Here is a 24,676-nt window from a genome sequence, read left to right on the forward strand (position 1 = left end):
TAAAAGGTCCGGTCCCACCCCCATTCCTCAGTGTTTTTCCTGTCCCTGCAAGGGACACATGAGAGAAAGCTGCGCTGCTTACCGGAGCTCAGGGGGATCGTGCGGCTCGGCCAGATCCTTCCCCCTGTCAAGAGGCTCAGGGCCGAAACCCTCCAGAGGGGGGTCCCTCGGTCCCAAAGACCAGCGGACGCTCCTCCCGGTGGGGGGGCTCCCGGCTGCGGACGCGGTCCCCGAGGTCAGCAGCCTCCATGCGGCGTGAACGCCAGGCTCTGACTCTTCCAACGGAAGTTCCGGGGACCGCGTCACTTCCGGTTTGCGCCATTCGTTGCCGGCACTTCCGGTAACGCCGGAGATTACAGGGGAGGCGTGCGCTCCAGCCAACAGCTCAGGAACTACAGCGCTCAGACGCCGACAAGCCGCAGGGAGCACCAGTACTCCGGAGCTATGGAAAGCATGCCACCTGAGGATGGGGTAAGTGCGCAGAGCGCAAACTCCCCCTGCACCCTGGTAGTGAGAGCCTCCCTGTTACCTTCCCTATCTTATATTGTTTAAGGATAAGGGAACTTCAGCGGTCCCCCCTGGTCAAGCTAAGAAATCTGGGAAAGCTTCAGCAAAGTCCAGTAGATGTCCGATATGCAGTACAAAGCTTCCGGACACTCATGGCAAAACCTTATGTGCAGACTGCACATCTAAGGTTATGAGAGACGAGCAGCCCTCCCTATTGTCCGAGATGAGGTCCTTAATAAGAGAAGAGGTCCAAGCATCTCTGGCCACTTTGACGGAAAAGTCCAGCCCTATGCCCAGCAGGAAAAGGGCCAGACGGGAGGTGGATTATAGTTCGGACGACAGGTCCGATTCTGAAGAGCCTATCTCTGAGGAAGAGGGCGAGCTTCCATCTGGAAGCCAGGACCATCAAAGGAAGTACCTTTTCCAGGCGGAGGACACAAACGAGCTGGTGCAGGCTGTAAGGTGCACCATGCAAGTAGAGGAGGCATCTAAGCCGCAATCCAGGCAGGACCTGATGTTTGGGGGACTTATGTCGCGTCGGCAGACCGTCTTCCCAGTTAGTGAACATATCAAGGCTATGGTGCTTGAAGAATGGAAGGAGGCAGAACGTCGGCTGACTCTGTCTAAAGAATTTAAGGCACGCCTACCCTTTGAGCCGGATGACGTGAAACTTTGGGACGAGATACCCAAGGTGGATGTCCCGGTGGCGAAGGTCGCAAAAAAGACTGCTATCCCTTTCGAGGACTCATCAAGCTTGCGCGATCCGATGGACAGAAAAGCGGATATATTGCTAAAAAGAGCCTCTGAGTCTTCTGCGGCTCTAATTAAAACCAACATCGCAGCTACCTCGGTTGCCAGGTCTATGCACCTCTGGATGGGTCAATTAGAGGAGCACCTCTCTAATAAGACCCCAAGATCAGAGATCCTAAGCTCTCTCCCAATAATGAGATCGGCTACGGCCTTTCTATCTGACATGACGGCTGAGTCAGTAAGATTTTCAGCCAGAAATGGTTCATTGTCTAATGCGGCTAGAAGGGCAGTCTGGCTAAGGTCTTGGTCGGGTGATAATGCATCCAAGACAAAATTGTGTTCAATCCCCTTCTCAGGCGCAAGGGTGTTTGGTCCTTCCCTCGACACTATATTAGAGTCGGCTTCGGACAAGAAAAAAGGGTTCCCAGAGGACAAGCCTAAGAGGCCTCAGTCCTTTCGGAGAGGATTTCCCTTTAGGAGACAGTCCGACTTCAGGTCCGACTTCCGAGGGGGAAGGTCCAATAGAGGCTTTAATAGGGGTTCCCGCGGTCACAGCAGTAAGAACAGGAGTTTCTTCTTCAGCCCCTCCTCTAAGTCCAAATCACAATGACGCCACTCTTATAGGGGGAAGGCTTCGCCACTTCGCGGTAAACTGGAGCAGAGTCACGCAGAATCAATGGGTCCTCCGCACTGTATCAGAGGGCTACAGTATAGAGTTCTACTCCCCTCCTCCAGACAGGTACATCGTACCCACGGTGGTTATGCAGGACTCTCCCATGCTAAAAGACTTAATGGACATGCTGTCCTCAAGAGTCATAATACCAGTACCACCGCTAGAGCTAGGCCAGGGACACTACTCTTCCCTGTTCTCCATAACAAAACCGTCCGGCGACTCACGCACAATCGTAAACCTGAAACCTCTAAACGCCTGGGTCAGGTACAAGAGGTTTCGTATGGAGTCCATCCGTTCTGCAATCCTCCTTATAGATCAGAACGCGGTAATGTGCACTCTCGATTTGAAGAGTGCCTATTATCAGGTTCCTGTCCACCATCTATCTCAGAGGCTTCTGAGGTTCGCGGTAGTCCTGCCGTCCGGGACCTGTCACTACCAGTTTCAGTGCCTGCCGTTTGGTCTTGCCTCAGCACCTCGTGTATTTACGAAACTGGTGTCGGAGATTGTAGCGTTCCTAAGAAATCAGGGGATTGTTATAGTCCCGTATCTCGACGACTTTCTCCTGATAGCAAGAACACCAGATATCCTGTTGGACCACAGGAACCGAACCATCGCGGTATTGGAGCACTTGGGATGGATTGTAAACTGGCAGAAATCAGACCTAATTCCGGAGCACAAGAAGGTCTTCCTGGGTGTCTGTCTAGATTCTGCAAACAGAATATCCTTACTACCCGAATCCAAGCTGGAGGCAATTCAGATTCAGATCAGACTCCTACTAGAACGCAGAGTCTCGATAAGGATGGCTATGAGAGTGCTTGGCCTAATGACGGCATGCATACCATGCGTAAGATGGGCACAGTTCCACTCAAGATCTCTACAGAGCCTAATCCTCTCCAAGTGGGACCGTCGTCAGTCTTCTCTAGACAATACTTTACATCTACCAGATCCGGTACGAAGATCCCTCCTGTGGTGGACAGACCCGGAGAAGCTAAGAACAGGAGTTCTATGGACTACCGACCCTTACGTAGTAGTTACTACAGACGCCAGCGCCTGGGGCTGGGGAGCTCACTTAGAAGGAAGGATCCTCCAGGGAAGGTGGCCTCCAGACATCGCTTGCAACTCATCCAACTTCAGAGAGCTGTATGCCGTCTGGGAAGCCCTGAGAAGGAATCGTTGCATTCTGGAGAATCGTCACGTCAGAGTATTGTCCGACAACGTGACAACTGTCTCCTTCCTAAAACACCAAGGAGGCCCAAGACACCATCTTCTCCAAGAGCTGGCAGGGAGAATATTTCGCTGGGCAGAAAGGTCGATCCTTTCCATCTTGGCAATCCACCTAGAGGGCTCCCAGAATGTTGTAGCGGATTACCTGAGCAGAAGAAGAGTGTTCGCAACAGAGTGGGAACTCAACCAGGACATCTTTCAGGAGCTGTGCCGGCGTTGGGGCACTCCCAGTATAGACCTCTTCGCAAACAGGAGAAACTCGAAGGTCTCAAGGTTCTTCTCGCTAAACCCTCAAGATCTGCCGGAAGGGATAGATGGCCTAAGCCAGAGGTGGACGGAGCCCTTCTCGTATGCTTTCCCTCCTCTAGCTCTAATCCCGGCTGTTCTCAGGAAAATCAAGGAAGAACAGGCCCGAGTGATGTTGATAGTTCCATACTGGCCAAGAAGGAGTTGGTTCTCCCTGCTGGTAGACCTGGCGATAGAAAGTCCAGTGGAGCTCCCTCACAGACCAGATGTAATCCACCAGGGCCCAGTGTACCATCCGGACCCAGAGAAGCTACATCTCTCAGCCTGGATCCTGAAAGGAACATCTTGAAGGCAAGAGGCTTGTCTGACCAGGTCATATCCACTATCAAGGCTAGCAGGAAGCCAGTCACGTCAGCAATCTACCTGAAGATCTGGAGGCGTTTCTGTCTAGAGGGTGGCAGGTCCGAGGTTGCAGCAGGCACTCCCGACCTACCCAGAATTCTGGATTTTCTGCAAGCTGGGTTTGATAAAGGGCTTAGGCCGAGTACATTGAAGGTACTTAGCTCCTTTCTAGACTATCCCCTGGCAACACACCCTTGGATAGTTAGGTTTATCAGAGCCACCCAGAGGTTGCGTCCCACTATCAGACAATTATCTCCTCCTTGGGACCTTAACCTTGTCCTGAGATTCCTCTGCAGAGATAATTACGCCTCGGCAGATAACATGTCCATTTCAACCCTGACACGTAAAACGGCATTCCTAGTGGCGATCACCACGGCCAAGAGGGTGGGGGAAATTCAAGCCCTGTGCACTCGGGACCCGTACCTTCAGATTAGAGATGATAGTGTGGTCCTTAAACTAGATCCTTCGTTCGTTCCAAAAGTGGGTACTCTAAAAAATAGGAATCAGGAGATAGTGCTTCCATCCTTTTGCTGTAACCCTTCCAATTCTAAAGAGGAAGCTCTGCATTCCTTGGATGTCAGACAGGCGGTCATCAACTACCTGTCAGCCACCAACCCATGGCGCATCGACCCAAACCTGTTTATTTTGTTCGCCGGTAAAAATAAGGGAAAAAAGGCCTCTAAGGCCTCCATTGCTCGATGGATCACTTCTGTGATCTCTGAGGCTTATCAGTCAGAGGGCATCCCTCCTCCAAAAGGTCTTCACGCGCACTCCACTAGAGGGATGGCTACTTCCTGGGCTGAGAGGGCGGGCGCCTCTCTAGAGCAGATTTGTAAGGCCGCTACATGGGCTAGTGCGAATACCTTTTGCAAACATTATAAACTTGATGTTTTGTCCGGTCAACATACTGCATTCGGGAGAAAAGTTCTCCAAGCGGTAATCCCACCCTGAGGAGGTGCTTTGGTACTCTCCATAGTGCTGTCAGGATGACGTCCTGGAAAATAGGTATTAAGCTTACCGTTAATTATGTTTCCAGGAGTCCATCCTGACAGCACGGGTAATTCCCTCCCTGTTAATATAACTATGTTTGATAACATGAGCCTGACATGTCCGTAGTATGTTCCTAACATATGATGTAATATGTTCATAATATATGTATATGTTCTTTACTATTAAATATTATTTTTTTGCATCTCCCTTGAGGCGGTTCTTGTTACAACACTGAGGAATGGGGGTGGGACCGGACCTTTTAAACTCTCGTGTGTTTCCTGTCCCAGCAAGGGGGAGGAGGACGTCCTCCATAGTGCTGTCAGGATGGACTCCTGGAAACATAATTAACGGTAAGCTTAATACCTATTTTTTTGTTTCGTTTCAGAACTCTTTAAAAAGTCCCAGACTGGGGAACTCCTAACTCTTTGGAGAAATTCACGAGTGTCTGTGCTCTGCAGAGCAGTTGCCTGCCTTCTCCCTCTGGTCACCCCACTGCCTCTTCTCGTCCTTTTCCATGCTTCCCTTCTCTCCACCTCTGCGCTGCTGCCCTGGCTCTGCATGCAAGCTTCGCAGGTTGGGTCAGTGTCTGTCATCCACCACCTCATATTCCACCGCCGCACCCTGGTTCTTCTGACTTGGTGACTTAGCAACATTCTGACTTTTCAGCAACCATCATCACCTTAGATAAAATTTGCCATTCCCCACCATCATCTTGTGGCTGCTCTAAGTTTTGTGCATCACTAAACAGCATGTCCTCCTGTCCCTCTTGGAACATGCAGGTTGAGAGGCCGCAATCAAGAAATGATGTAAAGAGCTCCTCGAAGTGTCCTAGGGTGGGATCACTTTTCTCCTGGGACTCAACATGGTCAGAGAAAGGAGGATCAGGGTGAGGATTAAGTGATCCAGATTGTAGGCTGGTGTGACTGGACCTTGTCGATAACTGGGTGGTGCTGCCAAGCCTGCTGGAAGCATTATTTGCTATCCAACTGACCACCTGATCGCATTGGTGTGACTTCAGAAGTGGGGTCCTGTGCCTCCCTGCAAAGTGGGACAGGAACCTATGTGTCATGGATGGGTGTGTTTCTTGTGCTCCAGCAACAGGAGTTAGTCGCACACACAACCCTGGACAAATACTCTCCCTGCAATAAGAACTGTCTCAGAGCTGTGTAATGGCGTCAGTGTCGGGCCTAGCTGTGCCTGTCCTTTTATAATCTCTGATGATGTTATACGGCCAGCCAGTCACAGTAATGCCACTACCAAGATGGCTACGGCATTAGTGACTGGCAGGCAATCCCCGCTTATTTATTGGCTGTGTAACAGGCGCCAAATATGCGGGGCGAGGATTCAATATTGAAATCGAGCACCACCCAATGCTCGCCGAGTAACGAGCACCCAGATAATCTAGTGAGATCAGAGTATCACCGAGCACGTTTGCTCATCCCTAATACTTACCCCCATACCTGGTCACATCACTAATGCACTGCAGGGTGCAGCAGCTCGATGATAAAGGCAAAACACTGATGAAACAACCACTCACTCATCGACCATCCACCACAGGGCGTCAGATTAGCGATACAAATCATGCAATTCTTTAGTAGTGTGACCAATTACAGATAAATATGGCTGGTTTCTTTTTGCTCTGATGTTTTACTTTTTTTTTTCTTTTTTGCTGTGATTTGCTCTTAATTTTAGTTTAAAAACGCTCAGAACAATGAGGGCCCGTGACGCGAGTTAGGAGCTTTCATATTTTCGCCGAAATGTCCCGGTCTCATTAGTTTTTTTTTTTTTTTTTTTTTCCTCACCCTTTCAGGATGCAGCCAGGCTTTGCAGATTTGGTATGGGGAAATTGGGGTGTCTGTCTCTTTTTGGGGTGCACTTGCATAGTGCTGTGTAGGGTGACTGAACCAATAGCATGGATGAGACCAATAGGCTGTAAGGGTACCGTCACACAGTGCCATTTTCATCGCTACGACGGCACGATCCGTGACGTCGCAGCGTCGTATGATTATCGCTCCAGCGTCGTAGACTGCGGTCACACTTTGCAATCACGGCGCTGGAGCGATGCCGAAGTCCCCGGGTAACCAGAGTAAACATCGGGTTACTAAGCGCAGGGCCGCGCTTAGTAACCCGATGTTTACCCTGGTTACCAGCGTAAACGTAAAAAAAACAAACAGTACATACTTACATTCCGGTGTCTGTCCCCGGCGTTCTGCTTCTCTGCACTGTGTAAGCGCCATAGCCGGAAAGCAGAGCGGTGACGTCACCGCTGTGCTCGCTTTCCGGCCGGCAGGCGCTCACAGTGCAGAGAAGCTGAGACGCCGGGGGACAGACACCGGAATGTGAGTATGTACTGTTTGTTTTTTTTTACGTTTACGCTGGTAACCAGGGTAAACATCGGGTTACTAAGCGCGGCCCTGCGCTTAGTTACCCGATGTTTACCCTGGTTACAAGCGAACGCATCGCTGGATCGCTGTCACACACAACGATCCAGCGATGTCAGCGGGTGATCAAGCGACGAAAGAAAGTTCCAAACGATCTGCTACGACGTACGATTCTCAGCGTGGTGTCTGATCGCAGTAGCGTGTCAGACACAGCGATATCGTAACGATATCGCTAGAACGTCACGAATCGTGCCATCGTAGCGATGAAAATTTCACTGTGTGACAGTACCCTAAGATGGCACTGTGTACTACACATATCTGTGACTGGCGCCGTATACAAGCCTTATCTGTGTGCATTTGTAATACCCCCTCATGAATGGCCCCCTTGTTGAGTTTTTAATGAGTTTTTAATGCTGCGTATTTTTGCTGAGAAAAAAATGCATTGTCTTACATTTACAGCAAAGTGGATATAATTTATTTATTTTTATCTGTGTAATTGACTTGCGGTGAGTGTGAATTCTTCAACATGTCCATTTCTCTTGCGGTTACACTGTTTTATGTGTGGAATCTCCGCATAGAACTGATATTCTTCCCTTGAGGAAGCCACATACGCTGGTGGCGATACACGTGGAGTTTGCTTGTCCTCCGTCTGACTTCTTTGCTGACATGGCGTCATTTACATTGCCTTACCTTGATATATTTAAATTTGATTCCGGTCACCTTCAATAGATTCATGCTTTTACATTACTTTTTTTGTATACTATTAGGTTGTTGTGGTCCGGTTCAATGGGGTGTGTCTGTTTTTGCACATCCTTGTATGCACTAGTGCACTTTATATTCCTACTTGCTTATATGTTTCAACCAGTGATAGAGAGAGATATATATATATATATATATATATATATATATATATATATATATATATATATATATATATATATATATATACATATATATATATATACATATACATATATACACACTCACTGGCCACTTTATTAGGTACACCTGTCCAACTTCTTGTTAACACTTAATTTCTAATCAGCCAATCACATGGCGGCAACTCAGTGCATTTAGGCATGTAGACATGGTCAAGACAATCTCCTGCAGTTCAAACCGAGCATCAGTATGGGGAAGAAAGGTGATTTGAGTGCCTTTGAACGTGGCATGGTTGTTGGTGCCAGAAGGGCTGGTCTGAGTATTTCAGAAACTGCTGATCTACTGGGATTTTCACGCACAACCATCTCTAGGGTTTACAGAGAATGGTCCGAAAAAGAAAAAAAATCCAGTGAGCGGCAGTTCTGTGGGCGGAAATGCCTTGTTGATGCCAGAGGTCAGAGGAGAATGGGCAGACTGGTTCGAGCTGATAGAAAGGCAACAGTGACTCAAATCGCCACCCGTTACAACCAAGGTAGGCCTAAGAGCATCTCTGAACGCACAGTGCGTCGAACTTTGAGGCAGATGGGCTACAGCAGCAGAAGACCACACCGGGTACCACTCCTTTCAGCTAAGAACAGGAAACTGAGGCTACAATTTGTACAAGCTCATCGAAATTGGACAGTAGAAGATTGGAAAAACGTTGCTTGGTCTGATGAGTCTCGATTTCTGCTGCGACATTCGGATGGTAGGGTCAGAATTTGGCGTAAACAACATGAAAGCATGGATCCATCCTGCCTTGTATGGAGCATCTTTGGGATGTGCAGCCGACAAATCTGCGGCAACTGTGTGATGCCATCATGTCAATATGGACCAAAATCTCTGAGGAATGCTTCCAGCACCTTGTTGAATCTATGCCACGAAGAATTGAGGCAGTTCTGAAGGCAAAAGGGGTCCAACCCGTTACTAGCATGGTGTACCTAATAAAGTGGCCGGTGAGTGTATATATATATATATATTTCTCCTACGCCTCATTGGGGGACACAGGACCATGGGTGTTATGCTGCTGCCACTAGGAGGACACTAAGTAAACAGAAAGATTAACTCCTCCTCTGCAGTATACACCCCTTCACTGGATACAATTTCAACCAGTTCTTGCTTAGTGTCTGTAGGAGGCACTTGGGTCTGTTTTCAGGCCCCAACTTTCTTATTTTAATTTTTATTTTAAAGCTCAAACCCTCATCTTGGCGTCTCGTAGTCCCCACAGTAGCCGTAAGCCCCCTGTGGCAGGCGCAGAAGAACCCTGCAAAATCTCCATGCGGCAGGCACAGCTGTAAGTCCCCTGAGAAGGCAAGCATGCTTCAGGCGGCTCTCCGTCCCCCGACACAGGGAGGATCGATTGAGCTGGAGGTGGTCCCTCCTTCGGTGAGTACTATCTTCCTCACGCTGCCGGCGTGGGAAGAAGCGGTCCGGGTCCCTGGGGAGAGGTACCGCTGGCTAGATGCCAGCGACGATCGTTAGGCGCGGCGGCGCGGCCGCTAGAGCGCTTCGCCGGCCGGCTCCACTAATTTAGTCCCCGGCTTCTCCAGCCGGACTAGGCCGCAGTTCAAAAACCCCGTCCACGCCGGAGCCCCGCCCACTGTTCAGGCGCTTCTCGTTTTGAATGAGAAGAGCCCTGCAAATCTCGGGCGCCATCTTGGGACTCCACTGCTACAGGGAAATACAGCCGAAAACGCTACCTCCCTCTCTTTCTCCCTGGGGACACCAGTTCAGGACCGTGGGTAAGCTGCTCCGCTACATAGGGAAAAGCTTAACCCCTTCCCTGCTCACATAACTGCTACTGCGGTTTATCGGAAAAAAAAGGGGACAAAAAGCACACTGTATTTTTTACCATTTGTGCCACTTGCAAGTCTGCTTTGCCAAGTGCCCACAGTACCCCCTTGTGCCAGAACTGTGACCTGGCCAGTGCGCAGCCGCCTTCTGCCGCCACTTCCTATGTCGTCTCCTGAGTGGGCCGCGCACGTTCAGTGGAATCCTTGGTCAAGGCATTGGACTCTTTCAGTGGGTCCTCCTTAAACCAGAATTCACCTCCGTCGGCTGCGACGGAATCTGGTAACGGCGTGGGGCTGTCCGACCACAGGGGGCGCACCGTTGTACGGGACTCCCGGGGTTCCAGGAAAAGGACCCTTTCCCCATCTCCCGTACACGCTCGAGCTTCAGCTTCTGCAAGCTCATCTTCTCGCTCCCCCTCCCCTGAGGGTCGCAGCGTACAGGGCTCAATATATGAGTCGGAGGAATCTTTAACCCAAGACTCCTCTATTGGTCATGAAGCAAGGCAGAGAAAAGAATGGACTATAAATAGGCTCGCACAACCAAATATAGTAGCAAAATACAATATCGTTTATTAAACACCACAACAGAACAGGTTAAAAACATTTAAAATACAGTACCATGTACAAAAAACACCCCAAAACAATAATAACAGTGGAAAATGAATTCGTATGGCCATATAGCATATAAACTCAATCAAGAAAATGCATCGGTATGTATTCTCAAAAGCTAACACAGCTAGAGACACGCGGCTACTGAGGCTATAATATCTGTAGTGACTGCACTGCCTAGGGCACAAGCCTCCTAATGGAGCCCTGGCAAAAAATAAAATGTAAAGCCTGTTAAGACCTAGCCTGCATGCATGAATATAAGTATTCAGCTAAATCCATGAACAGCTGTGCTGAAGCCCATACCTAATCCGGCCATACGATCCTAAATCAAAGTCCGTGCCAAAATGTCCGGCATCAGGACAAAGAATGGAGTGGGTCAGGCATTAATGGTGGACGATGAATCTGCTTCCTCTCAGGAAAACGCGTCCAAAAGATATTTGCTAATCACCCTGAGTTTCAGGATATTATCCAAAACACAGGGAGCACCCAGAAAAGCGCTTTACGGCTCAAAAAGCCACGGAAGCTAAATATCCTTTCTCAAGGGATGTGGTGAAGGGCTTACTTCTTTCTCCTTCTGGATCCTGCCGTGTCGCGGCTTGCATCCAAAACAATCTTCTCTCTGTCAGACGATTCATCAGTCAAAAACCCTTCTGACCGCCAGATTGATTATTTGGCTCGCTCAGTCTTTGAAGTCTCAGGAGCAGCCGTCCTTGCATCCTTTGCAGCTTCCTGGGTAGCTAAGGCAATGGTGGCCTGGGCTGAGGTGTTGACCTTTACCGTCCACGGCAATAATCTTCCCCCAGAGACGGCCAGACTAGCTAACCAGTTAGCTCAGGCCGGAGATTTTGTTGTTAGCGCCTCCATAGATGCAGCTAATTGCGCAGCGCAAGCGGCTGCTAACGCAATTTCCATCGGGGGGGCCCTATGGCTCCGCGATTGGTGAGCAGACTCTGCTTCCAAAAAGTCGCTGACCTCTCTTCCTTACCAAGCGGGTCGTTTATTTGGGGGAAAACCTAGACCAAATCATTTCTGACGCTACGGAGAAAAAAAAAAAAAGTGAATTTCTTCCCCAGCAAAAACCGGCCCGGCCCTTTCGGAATCAGCAGCAGTTTCGATTCCGGTCATTTCGTAACAACTCCAGTTTGTCGTCCTCTTCCCCTGGTTCGGGACGTCGGGACAACAGAACTTCCCAGGTCTCATACAGACCAAACCGTTCCTGGAAACCCGGACCCAGGCCGTCTGCCCCTGAGCCGTCCGCATCCCTTAAACCTTCTCAATGACTCGTTGGCGTGTCGGCGGACACCGACAAAGTAGGCTGACGCCTTCTTTTGTTCCGTCAACAGTGGCTCTCGGTCGTTCACGACGAGTGGGTCAGAGAGCTCGTGTCTTCCAGATACAAAATCGAGTTTTTCTTCACGCCATACAGGCGCTTCAAAAGGACTGTGTCATCACTCCAGTCCCTCGAGACCAAAGGTTCACGGGGTTTTACTCCAACCTTTTCGTGGTCCTAAAGAAGGACGGGACTCTACGGCCCATACTGGATCTCAAACAGCTAAAACAAATTCGTACGGGTCCGACACTTCAGGATGGACTCCCTCCGTTCCGTTGTCGCGTCCCTGGAAAAAGGAGAGTTCCTTGCATCCATAGACATCAAAGATGCTTATCTACACATCCCAATTTTTCCCTCTCATCAGCAGTTCCTGCTCTTCGCAGCCCAAGAAGAACACTTCCAGTTTGTGGCCTTGCCCTTCGGACTTGCCACCGCCCCCAGAGTCTTCACAAAGGTCATGGCGGCTGTCATGGCCATTGTTCACGCTCGGGGAGTGGTAGTCCTGCCATATCTGGACGACCTATTAATCAAAGGTCCGTCCCAGTCTGCCTGCGAGGAGTCGGTGAGCATCACCGTGGATTCTCTTTCTCGCCTGGGTTGTAAGATCAACTTCGAGAAATCATCTCCAGTGCCGGCCCAGCAAATCTGCTTCCTGGGCATGATTTTGAACTCTTCCCGCGGGCTGGTCATTCTCCCTCCAGAGAAGGTTCTATCCTTACAACAGGGAGCGCGCAGGCTCTTCCGCCCAGTCCCTCACTCCATTCGCTTTGCGATGCGCATCCTCTGGAAAATGGTTGCGGCGATGGAAGCCATTCTGTTTGCGCAGTGCCATCCCCGTCCCTTGCAACAGGCGCTCCTTTTAGCCTGGGACAGAAGCCCGGTTTCTCTCGACCGTCGCTTTCATCTACCCCCACAGGTCAGGCAGACCCTCAGGTGGTGGACACTACAGTCTTTCTTGAACCAAGGGAAGTCCTTTCTTCCTGTGCGCTGGTTAGTGGTGACTACCGATGCCAGCCTTTTTGGCTGGGGTGCAGTTTTTATTCACCACACGGCACAGGGTCGTTGGTCCACGAGAGAGTCACGTCTCCCAATCATCCTGGAAATTTGAGCGATCATTCTCGCTTTACACAACTTTCACCACCTTCTCGCAGGTCATCCCATCAGAATTCAATCTGACAATGCCACAGCCGTGGCGTACATCAACCCACAAGGGGGAACCCGCAGCAGAGCAGCCATGCGCGAAGTCTCCCACATCCTGCGCTTGGCAGAGACCAATCACTCGCTCATATCGGCGATCCACATACCGGGCGTGGAGAATTGGGAAGCTGACTTCCTCAGTCGCCAAAGTCTTGCTTCAGGCGAGTGGTCCCTCCATCCGGAAGTCTTCCAGCAGATTTGCCTTCGCTGGCTGACGCCGGATGTGGATCTCATGACCTTGAGGTTCAACAACCAGGTTCCCCAGTTCATTGCCCGTTCCCACGATCCTCGCGCCATCGGGGCAGATGCCCTGGTTCTGTCGTGGCATCCGTTCCAGCTGCCATACATTTTTCCGCCCCTTCCTCTGCTTCCGAGAGTCATCAAAAAGATCAGAGCAGAGGGGAGACCGGTGATTCTCGTCGCGCCCGACTGGCCGCGCTGAGCATGGTACGCGGAACTCGTCCAAATGGTCGCCGACACCCCCTGGCGCCTTCCAGATCGCACGGACCTTCTCTTCCAGGGCCCGATTTGCCACCAGAACTCTGGGGCCCTGTCTTTGACGGCGTGGCCGTTGAATCCTGGATTTTAGCCCAAGCCGGGTTCTCTCCGGGGGTTTCTTCTACCATGATTCGCGCTAGGAATCCTGTATCCATGCGCATTTATCATCGCACCTGGCGTATCTTCTTTTCATAGTGCAATACCCATGGACGTTTGCCCTTAGTCTTTTCCATTCCGTCCATTCTGGAGTTTCTCCAATCAAGTTTGGAGTCAGGCCTTGCCCTAAGCTCGCTCAAGGGACAAGTGTCCGCCTTGTCTGTTCTATTCCAACGAAGGATCGCTTCCAGACTGCCGGTTAAGACGTTCATCCAAGGAGTCTCCCGGGTGGTCCCTCCTTATAGAATGCCTTTGGCGTCATGGGATCTTAACTTGGTTCTCGGAGTTCTTCAGGAGGCCTCTTTCGAACCATTGCAGGACATCTCTCTCACCCTCCTCTCATCGAAGGTGGTCTTTCTAGTGGCAATTACGTCAATTAGGAGAGTTTCTGAGTTGGCGGCTCTCTCTTGCCGACCCCCCCCCTTTTCTGAATTTTCACCCACCCAGACAAGGTGGTTTTGAGAACCTCTCCCGAGGACATTGTCTTGCTGTCTTTCTGTCCTGCACCTACTCATTGTATCGAGAAAGCTCTCCATACTCTGGATCTGGTTAGAGCTCTTCGGAGGTGCATATCTCGCACGGCTCCCTTCCGTAAGTTGGATGTCCTCTTCGTGCTTCCGGAGGGACATAGGAAGGGTCTACCTGCCTCAAAGGCCACTCTAGCCAAGTAGATTTGTTCCGCTATTCAGGAATCCTATCGTGTCAGGAACACTCCTGTCCCAGCTGGGATTAAGGCGCATTCCACCCGGTCGGTCGGTGCTTCTTGGGCCATTCGGCACCAGGCGTCCGCACATCAGCTTGTAAAGCTACGACTTGGTCCAGTCTGCATACTTTCACGAAGCACTACCTCATCCATACTCAGGCTTCGGCAGACGCTGCCCTCGGCAGGCGCATTCTGCACACAACGGTACCTCAGTAAGCTGGTGGTACATGGGGTATTAGCATATTGCTCCCCACCCAGGGACTGCTTTTGTACGTCCCATAGTCCTGTGTCCCCCAATGAGGCGTAGGAGAAAAGGAGATTTTTGTGTACTCACCGTAAAATCTTTTTCTCCGAGCCACTCATTGGGGGACACAGCACCCACCCTGTTAGCCTGTTTTGGCTTGTTGTTACTTCTTTGGTTTTGACATAGTTTGTCTTTGTTCATGCTCCTACTGCTTTACTACCGAACTGGTTGAAATTGTATCCAGTGAAGGGGTGTATACTGCAGAGGAGGAGTTAATCTTTCTGTTTACTTAGTGTCCTCCTAGTGGCAGCAGCATAACACCCATGGTCCTGTGTCCCCCAATGAGTGGCTCGGAGAAAAAGATTTTACGGTGAGTACACAAAAATCTCCTTTTTTTTTTTTTTTATTCTGTCGCCTCATTGGGGGACGCAGGACCATGGTGTTATGCTGCTGTCCACTAGGAGGCGACACTATGCATAATCTGAAAAAGATTATCCGTGGCTCCTCTGTTGTGAATTTGCTTTTTGCTCCCTCTAGTGGTTACTAGTTTTTTGACTCTGGTTTTTCTGTCATTCCTTTTATCCGCACCTGGGTCGTTAGTTAGGGGTGTTGCTATATAAGCTCCCTGGACCTTCAGTTCTATGCCTGGCAACGTAGTTATCAGAGCTAGTCTGCTGTGCTCTTGTCTACTGATCCTGGTTCCAGTTATATCAGCTAAGTCTGCCTTTTGCTTTTTGCTATTTGTTTTGGTTTTGTATTTTTGTCCAGCTTGTTCCAAATCTATATCCTGACCTTTGCTGGAAGCTCTAGGGGGCTGGTGTTCTCCCCCCGGACCGTTAGACGGTTCGGGGGTTCTTGAATTTCCAGTGTGGATTTTGATAGGGTTTTTGTTGACCATATAAGTTACCTTTCTTTATTCTGCTATCAGTAAGCGGGCCTCTCTGTGCTAAACCTGGTTCATTTCTGTGTTTGTCATTTCCTCTTACCTCACCGTCATTATTTGTGGGGGGCTTCTATCCAGCTTTGGGGTCCCCTTCTCTGGAGGCAAGAAAGGTCTTTGTTTTCCTCTACTAGGGGTAGCTAGATTCTCCGGCTGGCGCGTGTCATCTAGAATCAACGTAGGAATGATCCCCGGCTACTTCTAGTGTTGGCGTTAGGAGTAGATATATGGTCAACCCAGTTACCACTGCCCTATGAGCTGGATTTTTGTATTCTGCAGACTTCCACGTTCCTCTGAGACCCTCGCCATTGGGGTCATAACACTCCTCCTCTGCAGTATACACCCCTGGACGGCATCAGCCTTCTCCAGGTTTTGCTTAGTGTCGCATAGGAGGCACACCTAAAAGATTTTTACTCTGTTTTTTCCGACGGGATTACAGATGAAGAAAAGAGGGTTTCCTGTGAGACTCCCGGCATGGCTCCTTCCTCGGCCCCCTATTATGGGGTGCCCAGTTGAAGTAGAGATGGCTATTCCCCATGTTGCTCCTTCCCCAGTCCCTCGGGTGCTGGTTCGAAGTCGAGACCCCCCCCCCCTCCTTCCCCAATTCCTTTTGGTTTCTGGGTTGAGGTCGAGGCGAGGATAAAGGCCCCTGAAGGTGTGCCAACAGCACCCTCCCTATCCCCCTCTGGGGGTATTAGGTTGAGACACCTCAGGTAGGGCCTGTACAGGCAGCATTCTACAGCTCCCAGCAATGGGCCAGCACACTGCGCCTGCATCCAGGGACCCCAGCCCAGCTGCGGGCTCGTGTTGGGGCCGGGGGGAGTGCTGGCAGGCATGGCACATACAGACACAGGGCTCCCTGCGCCCCTGTCTCTGCGGCAGCACCAGCTCTATACTGCCTCAGGGAGACCCCTATCGGGCTCCCCCTTCCGCTTATAAGCCCCACAGCGGTTCAAATAGCAGTTGTAGCAGACTACATGCTCCATGCAGCTCTGGATTCAGCAAGGGGAGAAGCGGGGATAGCATCAAACGCCGTCACGATTCGGCATATCCTCTGGCTGCGGGAATGGAAAGCGGACGCAGCCTCAAAGAAGTCCCTCACGCACCTCCCCTACCTCAGTGGGAGACTTTTTGGTGAACAGTTGGACACTATGATATCCAACGCCACCGGGGGTAAGAGTACTTCTCTTCCCCAACTGAAACCTAAACGCACTTACAAGAAGCGTAACCAAATTCGATTCCGATCCTTTCGGAATTCCTCCGGCTGGTCCGTCTCGTGTCCAGCACAAAATCGTAAACGTTCCCCACGCAGGGACAATTCACGATCGACGCAAAGGTCGGACAAGACCTGGCAGTCAAAAGCAGGCCAGCCTAAGCCCAGAGGAGGAAAATCTCAGACTTTCTCCTCATCATGACTCACGGACTCCGGAAGACACCACACCAGTAGGCGGCCGACTTTTGCTCTTTCATCAAGTGTGGCTGCCTATTACAAAAGACAGGTGGGTCATGGAACTAGTGTCTTCCGGATACAAAATAGACTTCACCTCCAACCCACCGGACCTTTTCTTCCTCTCTGTTCCCCCCAAAACCGCCAGCCAAGGCTCGTGCCTACCACCAAGCGGTCTCCTCGCTTTTTCAAGCAGGAGTCATAGTACCGGTACCCACGACCGACCGCTTCCGAGGGTTCTACTCCAATCTGTTCGTAGTTCCCAAGAAAGGAGGCAGCGTACGGCCCATACTAGACCTAAAACAGCTCAACAAATATGTACGGGTCCGTGATTTCCGCATGGAGTCCCTTCGGTCCATCATTGCGTCCATGGAGAAGGGAGAATATCTCACCTCCATAGACATACAAGACGCATACCTGCATATACCCATTGCACCTGCCCATCAGAGGTTTCTCAGGTTCGCAATAGGCCAGGACCACTACCAATTCGTGGCTCTCCCCTTTGGACTCGCCACGGCTCCCAGAGTGTTCACCAAGGTCATGGCAGCCACCATGGACGTCCTGCACTCCAGAGGCATAGTAGTCGTTCCATACCTGGACGATCTACTCATCAAGGCTCCCACCTTCAAGGACTGCGAGCTCAGCGTCTCAATCACAACCGATACTCTCAGTCGCATGGGCTGGTTAATCAACCTACAAAAGTCATCACAAACCCCGAGTCAGTCCCTGACCTTCCTGGGAATGTTATTCAACAACTCCAGGGGTCTAGTGCTCCTTCCCAAGGACAAGGCACTGGCTCTCCGACTAACAGTTCGCACCCTCCTCCGCAAACCCCCTCGATCTCTCCGGTTTGCCATGAGAGTCCTCGGCAAGATGGCAGCAGCAATAGAAGCGGTCCCATTTGCCCAGTTTCACCTCAGGCCTCTTCAACTAGCCATTCTCAAGTCCTGGGACAGGAATCCCTTTTCTCTCGACAGTGAGTTCCAGCTAACGTCGTCAACCAGGAAGTCCCTGCACTGGTGGCTCAAGCCAACCTCACTAGCAAAGGGGAAATCCTTTCTCACAGGTCAATGGAAGGTTCTGACCACCGACGCGAGCCTGACGGGTTGGGGTGCAGTGCACCTACACCACAGGGCACAGGGCAAGTGGTCCCCAGTGGAAGCGACCATGCCCATCAACATCCTGGAAATTCGTGCCATCCTTCTGGCATTGAGGGCCTTCCATCACTTACTGGCAGCCTCTCACATCAGAATACAGTCGGACAATGCCACGGCTGTGGCATATGTGAATCACCAAGGGGGGACCCGCTGGACCCAGGCGATGCGAGAAGTGTCACACATCCTCCGCTGGGTGGAAGACACAGGGTCGGTTCTTTCGGCGGTCCACATTCCGGGTGTGGACAACTGGGAAGCAGACTTCCTCAGCCGACAAGGAATAGACTCGGGAGAGTGGTCTTTCCATCCCGAAATTTTTCAACAGATCTGTCTCCGCTGGGGGACCCCGGATGTGGACCTAATGGCATCCCACTTCAATGCCAAGGTCTCCAACTTCATGGCCAGAACACACGATCCGCGGTCGCTCGGAGCAGACGCTCTGGTTCAGGACTGGACCCAGTTCCAGCTTCTGTATGTTTTTCCACCTCTCCCCCTGATATCCAGAGTGGTGAGGAAGATCAAACAAGAGGGAGTTCCAACCATCCTAATTGCACCGGACTGGCCCAGACGCACATGGTACGCCAACATCGTACAACTCACAGCAGACGCCCCCTGGCGTCTCCCCGATCGCCACGATCTTCAATCACAAGGTCCGTTCTACCACCAGAACTCAGGGGCTCTCAATTTGATGGCGTGGCCCTTGAGACCTGGGTTCTAACCCAGGCAGGGCTCTCGACGGACGTCATTGGAACCATGATCAGAGCACGGAAACCAGCGTCTTCCAAGATTTATTACCGTACCTGGAAAGCTTTCTTTACCTGGTGCGAATCTCGTGGCCAGATCCCACTCCCTTATTCCCTACCCAAAGTACTTGGTTTCCTCCAATCGGGTCTGGAGGCCAGGCTGTCGTTGGGCTCGCTTAAGAGCCAGGTGTCAGCCCTCTCAGTGCTTTTTCAAAGGCGCATTGCTACCAAGCCGCAAGTAAGGACTTTCCTTCAGGGGGTTTCCCGATTGGTTCCCCCCTACAGACGACCACTAGAAACGTGGGACCTCAACCTGGTCCTGACAGCATTGCAGGAACCACCCTTCGAACCCCTTAAGGAGGTCCCGCTCCGCCTTCTTTCCCAGAAGGTGGTTTTCCTGGTGGCAATCACCTCGCTACGCAGGGTGTCTGAACTGACGGCACTCTCCTGCAGATGGCCCTTCCTGGCTTTTCACCAGGACAAGGTAGTTCTTCGTACGGTCCCATCCTTCCTTCCGAAGGTTGTGTCCGACTTCCACCTCAATGAGGAAATTTCACTACCATCCCTTTGTCCGGTTCCGATTCATAGAGTGGAGAAGGCTCTGCATACGCTTGACCTTGTCAGGGCATTGCGTATATACGTGTCTAGGACTGCGTCCTTCCAGAGGTCTGATTCTCTTTTCCTCCTTCCGGAAGGCGGCCACAAGGGTCTGCCAGCTTCCAAAGCTACCCTTGCCAGGTGGATCAAATCCACCATACAAGAGGCCTACCGCCTTAAGAATTCTCCTCTTCCAGCCGGTATTATGGCACACTCTACACGGGCGGTAGGGGCCTCCTGGGCCATTCGGCACCAGGCTTCGGCACAAGTGTGTAAGGCGGCCACTTGGACTAGCTTACACACGTTTACTAAACACTACAGGGTTCGTACCCAGTCCTCAGCGGACGCGAGCCTGGGTAGATGTGTCCTGCAAGCGGTGGTGCCCTAAGTATAGGGGCCTGTCTGCACAATATTCGTCCATTGCTTCCCACCCAGGGACTGCTTTAGGACGTCCCATGGTCCTGTGTCCCCCAATGAGGCGACAGAGTAAAGGAGATTTTTGTGTACTCACCGTAAAATCTGTTTCTCTTAGCCTCTAATTGGGGGACACAGCTCTCACCCTGTTGCCCTTTCCGGGCCGTTGTAACTGTTGAGTTCTCATATTGTTTTCTTGAGCTCGTACATAGTTGCCTTCTTACAGGCATAATTATGTTATTCATGTTACATAGTTGCCTTCTTACAGGCATAATTATGTTATTCATGTTACGTTCCTCCTACTGCTTTTGCACAAAACTGGAGAAGGCTGATGCCGTCCAGGGGTGTATACTGCACAGGAGGAGCCACAGTTAATCTTTTTCAGATTATGCATAGTGTCGCCTCCTAGTAGACAGCAGCATAACACCATGGTCCTGTGTCCCCCAATTAGAGGCTAAGAGAAAGATTTTACAGTGAGTACACAAAAATCTCCTTTTTTTTGCACAGAATGCATCAGGGATACTTAACCAGTCTTTGATTGTTAATCTTTGTCCTGGTTGTATCTAGTGTTCACCACACACATTCATTGATTATGTGCATAAATTACCGTGTATTGACTTTACCAGCTTTTTCCACATTAGTGGCCATTAGTCTCCCAACAACAGCATCTATAGGAGGTTAGACATTGTCATATTGTGGGCATGTTTTGTACTTCATACCATCTTTAGTTTTGTTTTTTTTTTTTTATTTTTTTTTTTTGTATATGTTGTTGGTTTTCTCAATAAAATTGTTGTTCATTTATTGGAGATCCCTTTTGTATAGCATGCATCTTTTTTTTTTTTTTTGCCTTGTGCAATTAACAAGCATTCGTTTAGGTTGATCCCTTTTTCATTGTTCGGGGGTGCCCCCTTCTCTGCTCAGTTCTTTGAGAGTATGAATTCCGCAACATGTCAATTTCTCTCGCTGGTGCACTGTTTTGTGTGGACTCTCCCCATAGAGCTGAATCAGATGCGGAAAATCGGGACGTAAACACTCACTCCCCCCCCCCCCCCCCCAAAAAAAAAAAAAAAGACCATCAATAAAGCCTAATACTGGTAAACATCAAAAACAAAGCCGCTTTATTTACAATGACATTGTATATATACATGACGGTAAAAAAAAAAAAGCAAAAACACCAGCTATAAAAACAGTGTAGAAAAATTAAATGCAAGCATCCTAATTTAGCCAATAGACTCAGAAATGCTGAAACATCAAAAACTCACCAAATTCTCATTGTAGGAAACTTAAAAAAATATATATAATTCTTGCTTTCCTTCACAAACCGCAATACCATTATGGTATGGCAGTACATAGAACAAGTGTTCATAGGTTCAAGTATCCTATAAGTACTAAAGGAAAAAAAAAGAAAAACAAACTGAATTCACCCCTCCTCCTCGTATTTTCCAAGTTCAAAACTAATTAAAAAAAATCTTTATCACCACTTTCAGAAGTCTAATCTATGAAAATATCAAATTAACTAGATGGTGGCCCGATTCTAACGCATCGGGTATTCTAGAATATGTATGTATGTATATAGCAGCCACATAGTATATAACACAGGCCACGTAGTATATAGGAGCCATGTATTATATAGCAGACACGCAGTATATAACACAGGCCACGCAGTATATAACACAGGCCACGCAGTATATAACACAGGCCACGCAGTATATAACACAGGCCACGCAGTATATAACACAGGCCACACAGTATATAACAGGCCACGCAGTATATAACACAGGCCACGCAGTATATAACACAGGCCACGTAGTATATAGCAGTGTGGGCAACATCCCTGTTAAAAAAAAATAATTAAAATAAAAAATAGTTATATACTCACCCGCCGGCGTCCCGATGCGCGCGCTGCTGCCGCCAGCTTCCGTTCCCAGCGATGCATTGCGAAATTACCCAGATGACTTGGCGGTCTCGCGAGACTGCTAAGTCTTCTGGGTAATTTCGCAATGCATCTCTGGGAACAGAAGCTGGCGGCAGCCGCGCTCACATCGGCGGATGACGGAAGGTGAGAATAGCAGGGTTTTTTTTTTTTTTTTTTTTTTTTTTTTTTTTTTTTAACATTAGATCTTTTTACTATTGATGCTGCATAGACGGAAGTAGGGAGGGACTAATTCTCGGCCGGACTGTGCCCGTCGCTGAATGGTGACCCAAGATTTTTGTTACAGACAAACAGAAAGACAGACGGAAGTACCCCTTAGACAATATATATATCTATATATATCAGTGGGGCAAAAAAGTACTTAGTCAGTCAGCAATAGTGCAAGTTCCACCACTTAAAAAGATGAGAGGCGTCTGTAATTTACATCATAGGTAGACCTCAACTATGGGAGACAAACTGAGACAAAAAAATCCAGAAAATCACATTGTCTGTTTTTTTATCATTTTATTTGCATATTATGGTGGAAAATAAGTATTTGGTCAGAAACAAACAATCAAGATTTCTGGCTCTCACAGATCTGTAACTTCTTCTTTAAGAGTCTCCTCTTTCCTCCACTCATTACCTGTAGTAATGGCACCTGTTTAAACTTGTTATCAGTATAAAAAGACACCTGTGCACACCCTCAAACAGTCTAATATTATAGCATTAGTTACTGGAAAGGTAATTGCTGAAAAGGGAAAAAAAAATCATTGAAAAGCCAAAATTACTATTTTCCGTCTCTGCACCTCTTTCACAAAATGCAACTAAAATCCATCGATATACTGTGTGTTTTTTTTTTAGTTACTTCAACACGATACTAAAAACAGGGGGCTCACCATACAAAGAAAGAAAGCCTTCGCACAGGTCAATTGATGAAAAAAGTTGTGCATCTCAGAAAATGCCGACATGAACCCAAATTTTTTTTTCCAATACATAATATGGTAACGTGAATGATGTCGTTCTTACGGCTGTGTAGATGGGAAAATGTATTTATATATTTTTTTTTTTTTTCATGTGGAGCTTTCAATGTACAATTGTGCAGATAATGTCCGACTCTCCCGGAGGTGATACATTGCTCATTACTTGTGTTGTTTATAATGACATTTGTTTGCAGGAAGATGTAAGCAGAGGGAAGTCATTACTGAAAAAAGTGATAAAAGAGCAGGTGAGTTAGGAACTACAATTTATTTATTTCTTTTATCCCATGATGAAATGCAAAAGTTTAGAGTTACAATATGACAACTTGTATTACTCCAATGGGTGAATGTTTATTTTCAAGAATTACCAATATTCTAATAGGTTTTTATCTTATTAACAGGAAATTATTTCGAAAAACAGCATATTGGCCAACGCAATGAACTGGGGAGTTCGTATATTACACTTGGATGGTAAGGAAGATGCATTTCTGTATAATCTGTCCAGAAGACGCAGAAAGTTTCCTCTTGCTAAGGAGGCCGTACATGGCTCTCTCCCTGCTCCCCCGCACCTACCGACCACTGTCACTTTAGGTGGTAATAACTCTGGAACACTTCAACGGATCCCACTGATCCTGAGATTATTTTTTTGTGACCTATTCTACGTCATGATAGTGGTAATATGTGTTTGCTATAACTTGCGTTTATTTGTGAAAATCGCAATTTTGACAATTATTTTGAAAAATAATCGCTATTTTCAAACTTTGACTCTTTATACCCTTAAACCAGTTCATCTGTGCATACCCGAGCGCCCAAATATCGAGGAATTCCAACTCAAGCCTAGCCGACAAATCGTTCTTTTTATTTTTTGTTATCCTCTGAAAAAACCCTAAGCCCAAGAATTAAAGAAATAAAAACTATAAAATAAAAAAATAATAATCTAAGGGGCTAACACAGTGGGATGATTTACTAATTACTTTTGATCATGGTGATGGAGTCTATCACGTGATCAAAAATCTGGAACCAATAGGAAACATTCCTGCTGTTGCCTGTTACTGGTTGGCAAATCTCTGCGGGCGCATTCACTCACTTTTTTTTTTTTTTTTAATGATCGGGAGACAGAGCAGCAGGGCCCGTGAGATGGCAGAGGTACCAAGGGGTGTTTGGGGACTTAATTTCTTTCTCCTCTGAAATATATCATGTCATTGTAGGACTGGAAAAAACATCCCTGATCATGGTCTCCAGGGTCAGAGCTTTTTGGACTCTGGGGGGCACTGTAGACTCATTCCTGATCAAGGGAATAAGGCCTCTTAGCGGCCGCAGTTTTAATGTGTATCGACGGTTAAGGGGTTAAAGACCCCCATTGATCTCAATAGGTTAAAAAAAAAACAATGAAAAAATTGTAATGCTACACCTTGAAAAAATGTACCGCAGGTCAAAAAGCGCAACATGGACCTGAAATTTGAGAAATCAAATTTGTTTTGCCGCTGTTTATCCTACACACACAAACTGGAAAAACACAAACTTCAAATACACTACATGTGAAAAATCCCTTACATGCACTGTTGGGGGGGGGGGGGGGAATGGTAAATATTTTGTGGTATGTTTCTGGGCTGCAACCAGATGTTAGGTTTTCTTTTTAAAGGGGGGTATCCACGAAATACTCTGGGTCAGAAAACCTGGTGTAAAAACTCGTAATTGTGCAAGACAGAATTAACTTTTGGCAGTCTTGCGTTGGCTCCATAACTTTCTGGAAGTCAAAAGAACCTGCGAGATTAGCTAGAAATGTTATAAATGGAACCCGTCACAAGATCAAATGTGGTCAGTATTGGTTTTTTTTGTTTTTGTTTTTTTTCTCCTCCCAAGTTTTTAGTTTT

General features: G+C 48.7%; 2 protein-coding genes across 7 annotated transcripts in view; one reads left to right on the forward strand and one right to left on the reverse strand.

The window, feature by feature from the left end:
- The window catches only part of SLC25A40 (solute carrier family 25 member 40), a 93,169-nt gene that overhangs the window by 43,822 nt on the left and 24,671 nt on the right, over positions 1–24,676 (reverse strand). The window lies entirely within an intron of this gene.
- Positions 1–24,676, forward strand: part of DBF4 (DBF4-CDC7 kinase regulatory subunit) — a 46,871-nt gene that overhangs the window by 9,503 nt on the left and 12,692 nt on the right. For all 6 annotated transcript variants that reach the window (XM_077268263.1, XM_077268264.1, XM_077268265.1 and 3 more), the window contains exons 5-6: positions 23,000–23,050; positions 23,204–23,273. In XM_077268263.1, coding sequence (XP_077124378.1) covers positions 23,000–23,050; positions 23,204–23,273 — 121 coding nt within the window. The remainder of the gene's footprint in view (positions 1–22,999; positions 23,051–23,203; positions 23,274–24,676) is intronic.

The sequence above is a fragment of the Ranitomeya variabilis genome, chromosome 6 (genome assembly GCF_051348905.1).
Source record: "Ranitomeya variabilis isolate aRanVar5 chromosome 6, aRanVar5.hap1, whole genome shotgun sequence".
NCBI lineage: Eukaryota > Metazoa > Chordata > Amphibia > Anura > Dendrobatidae > Ranitomeya > Ranitomeya variabilis.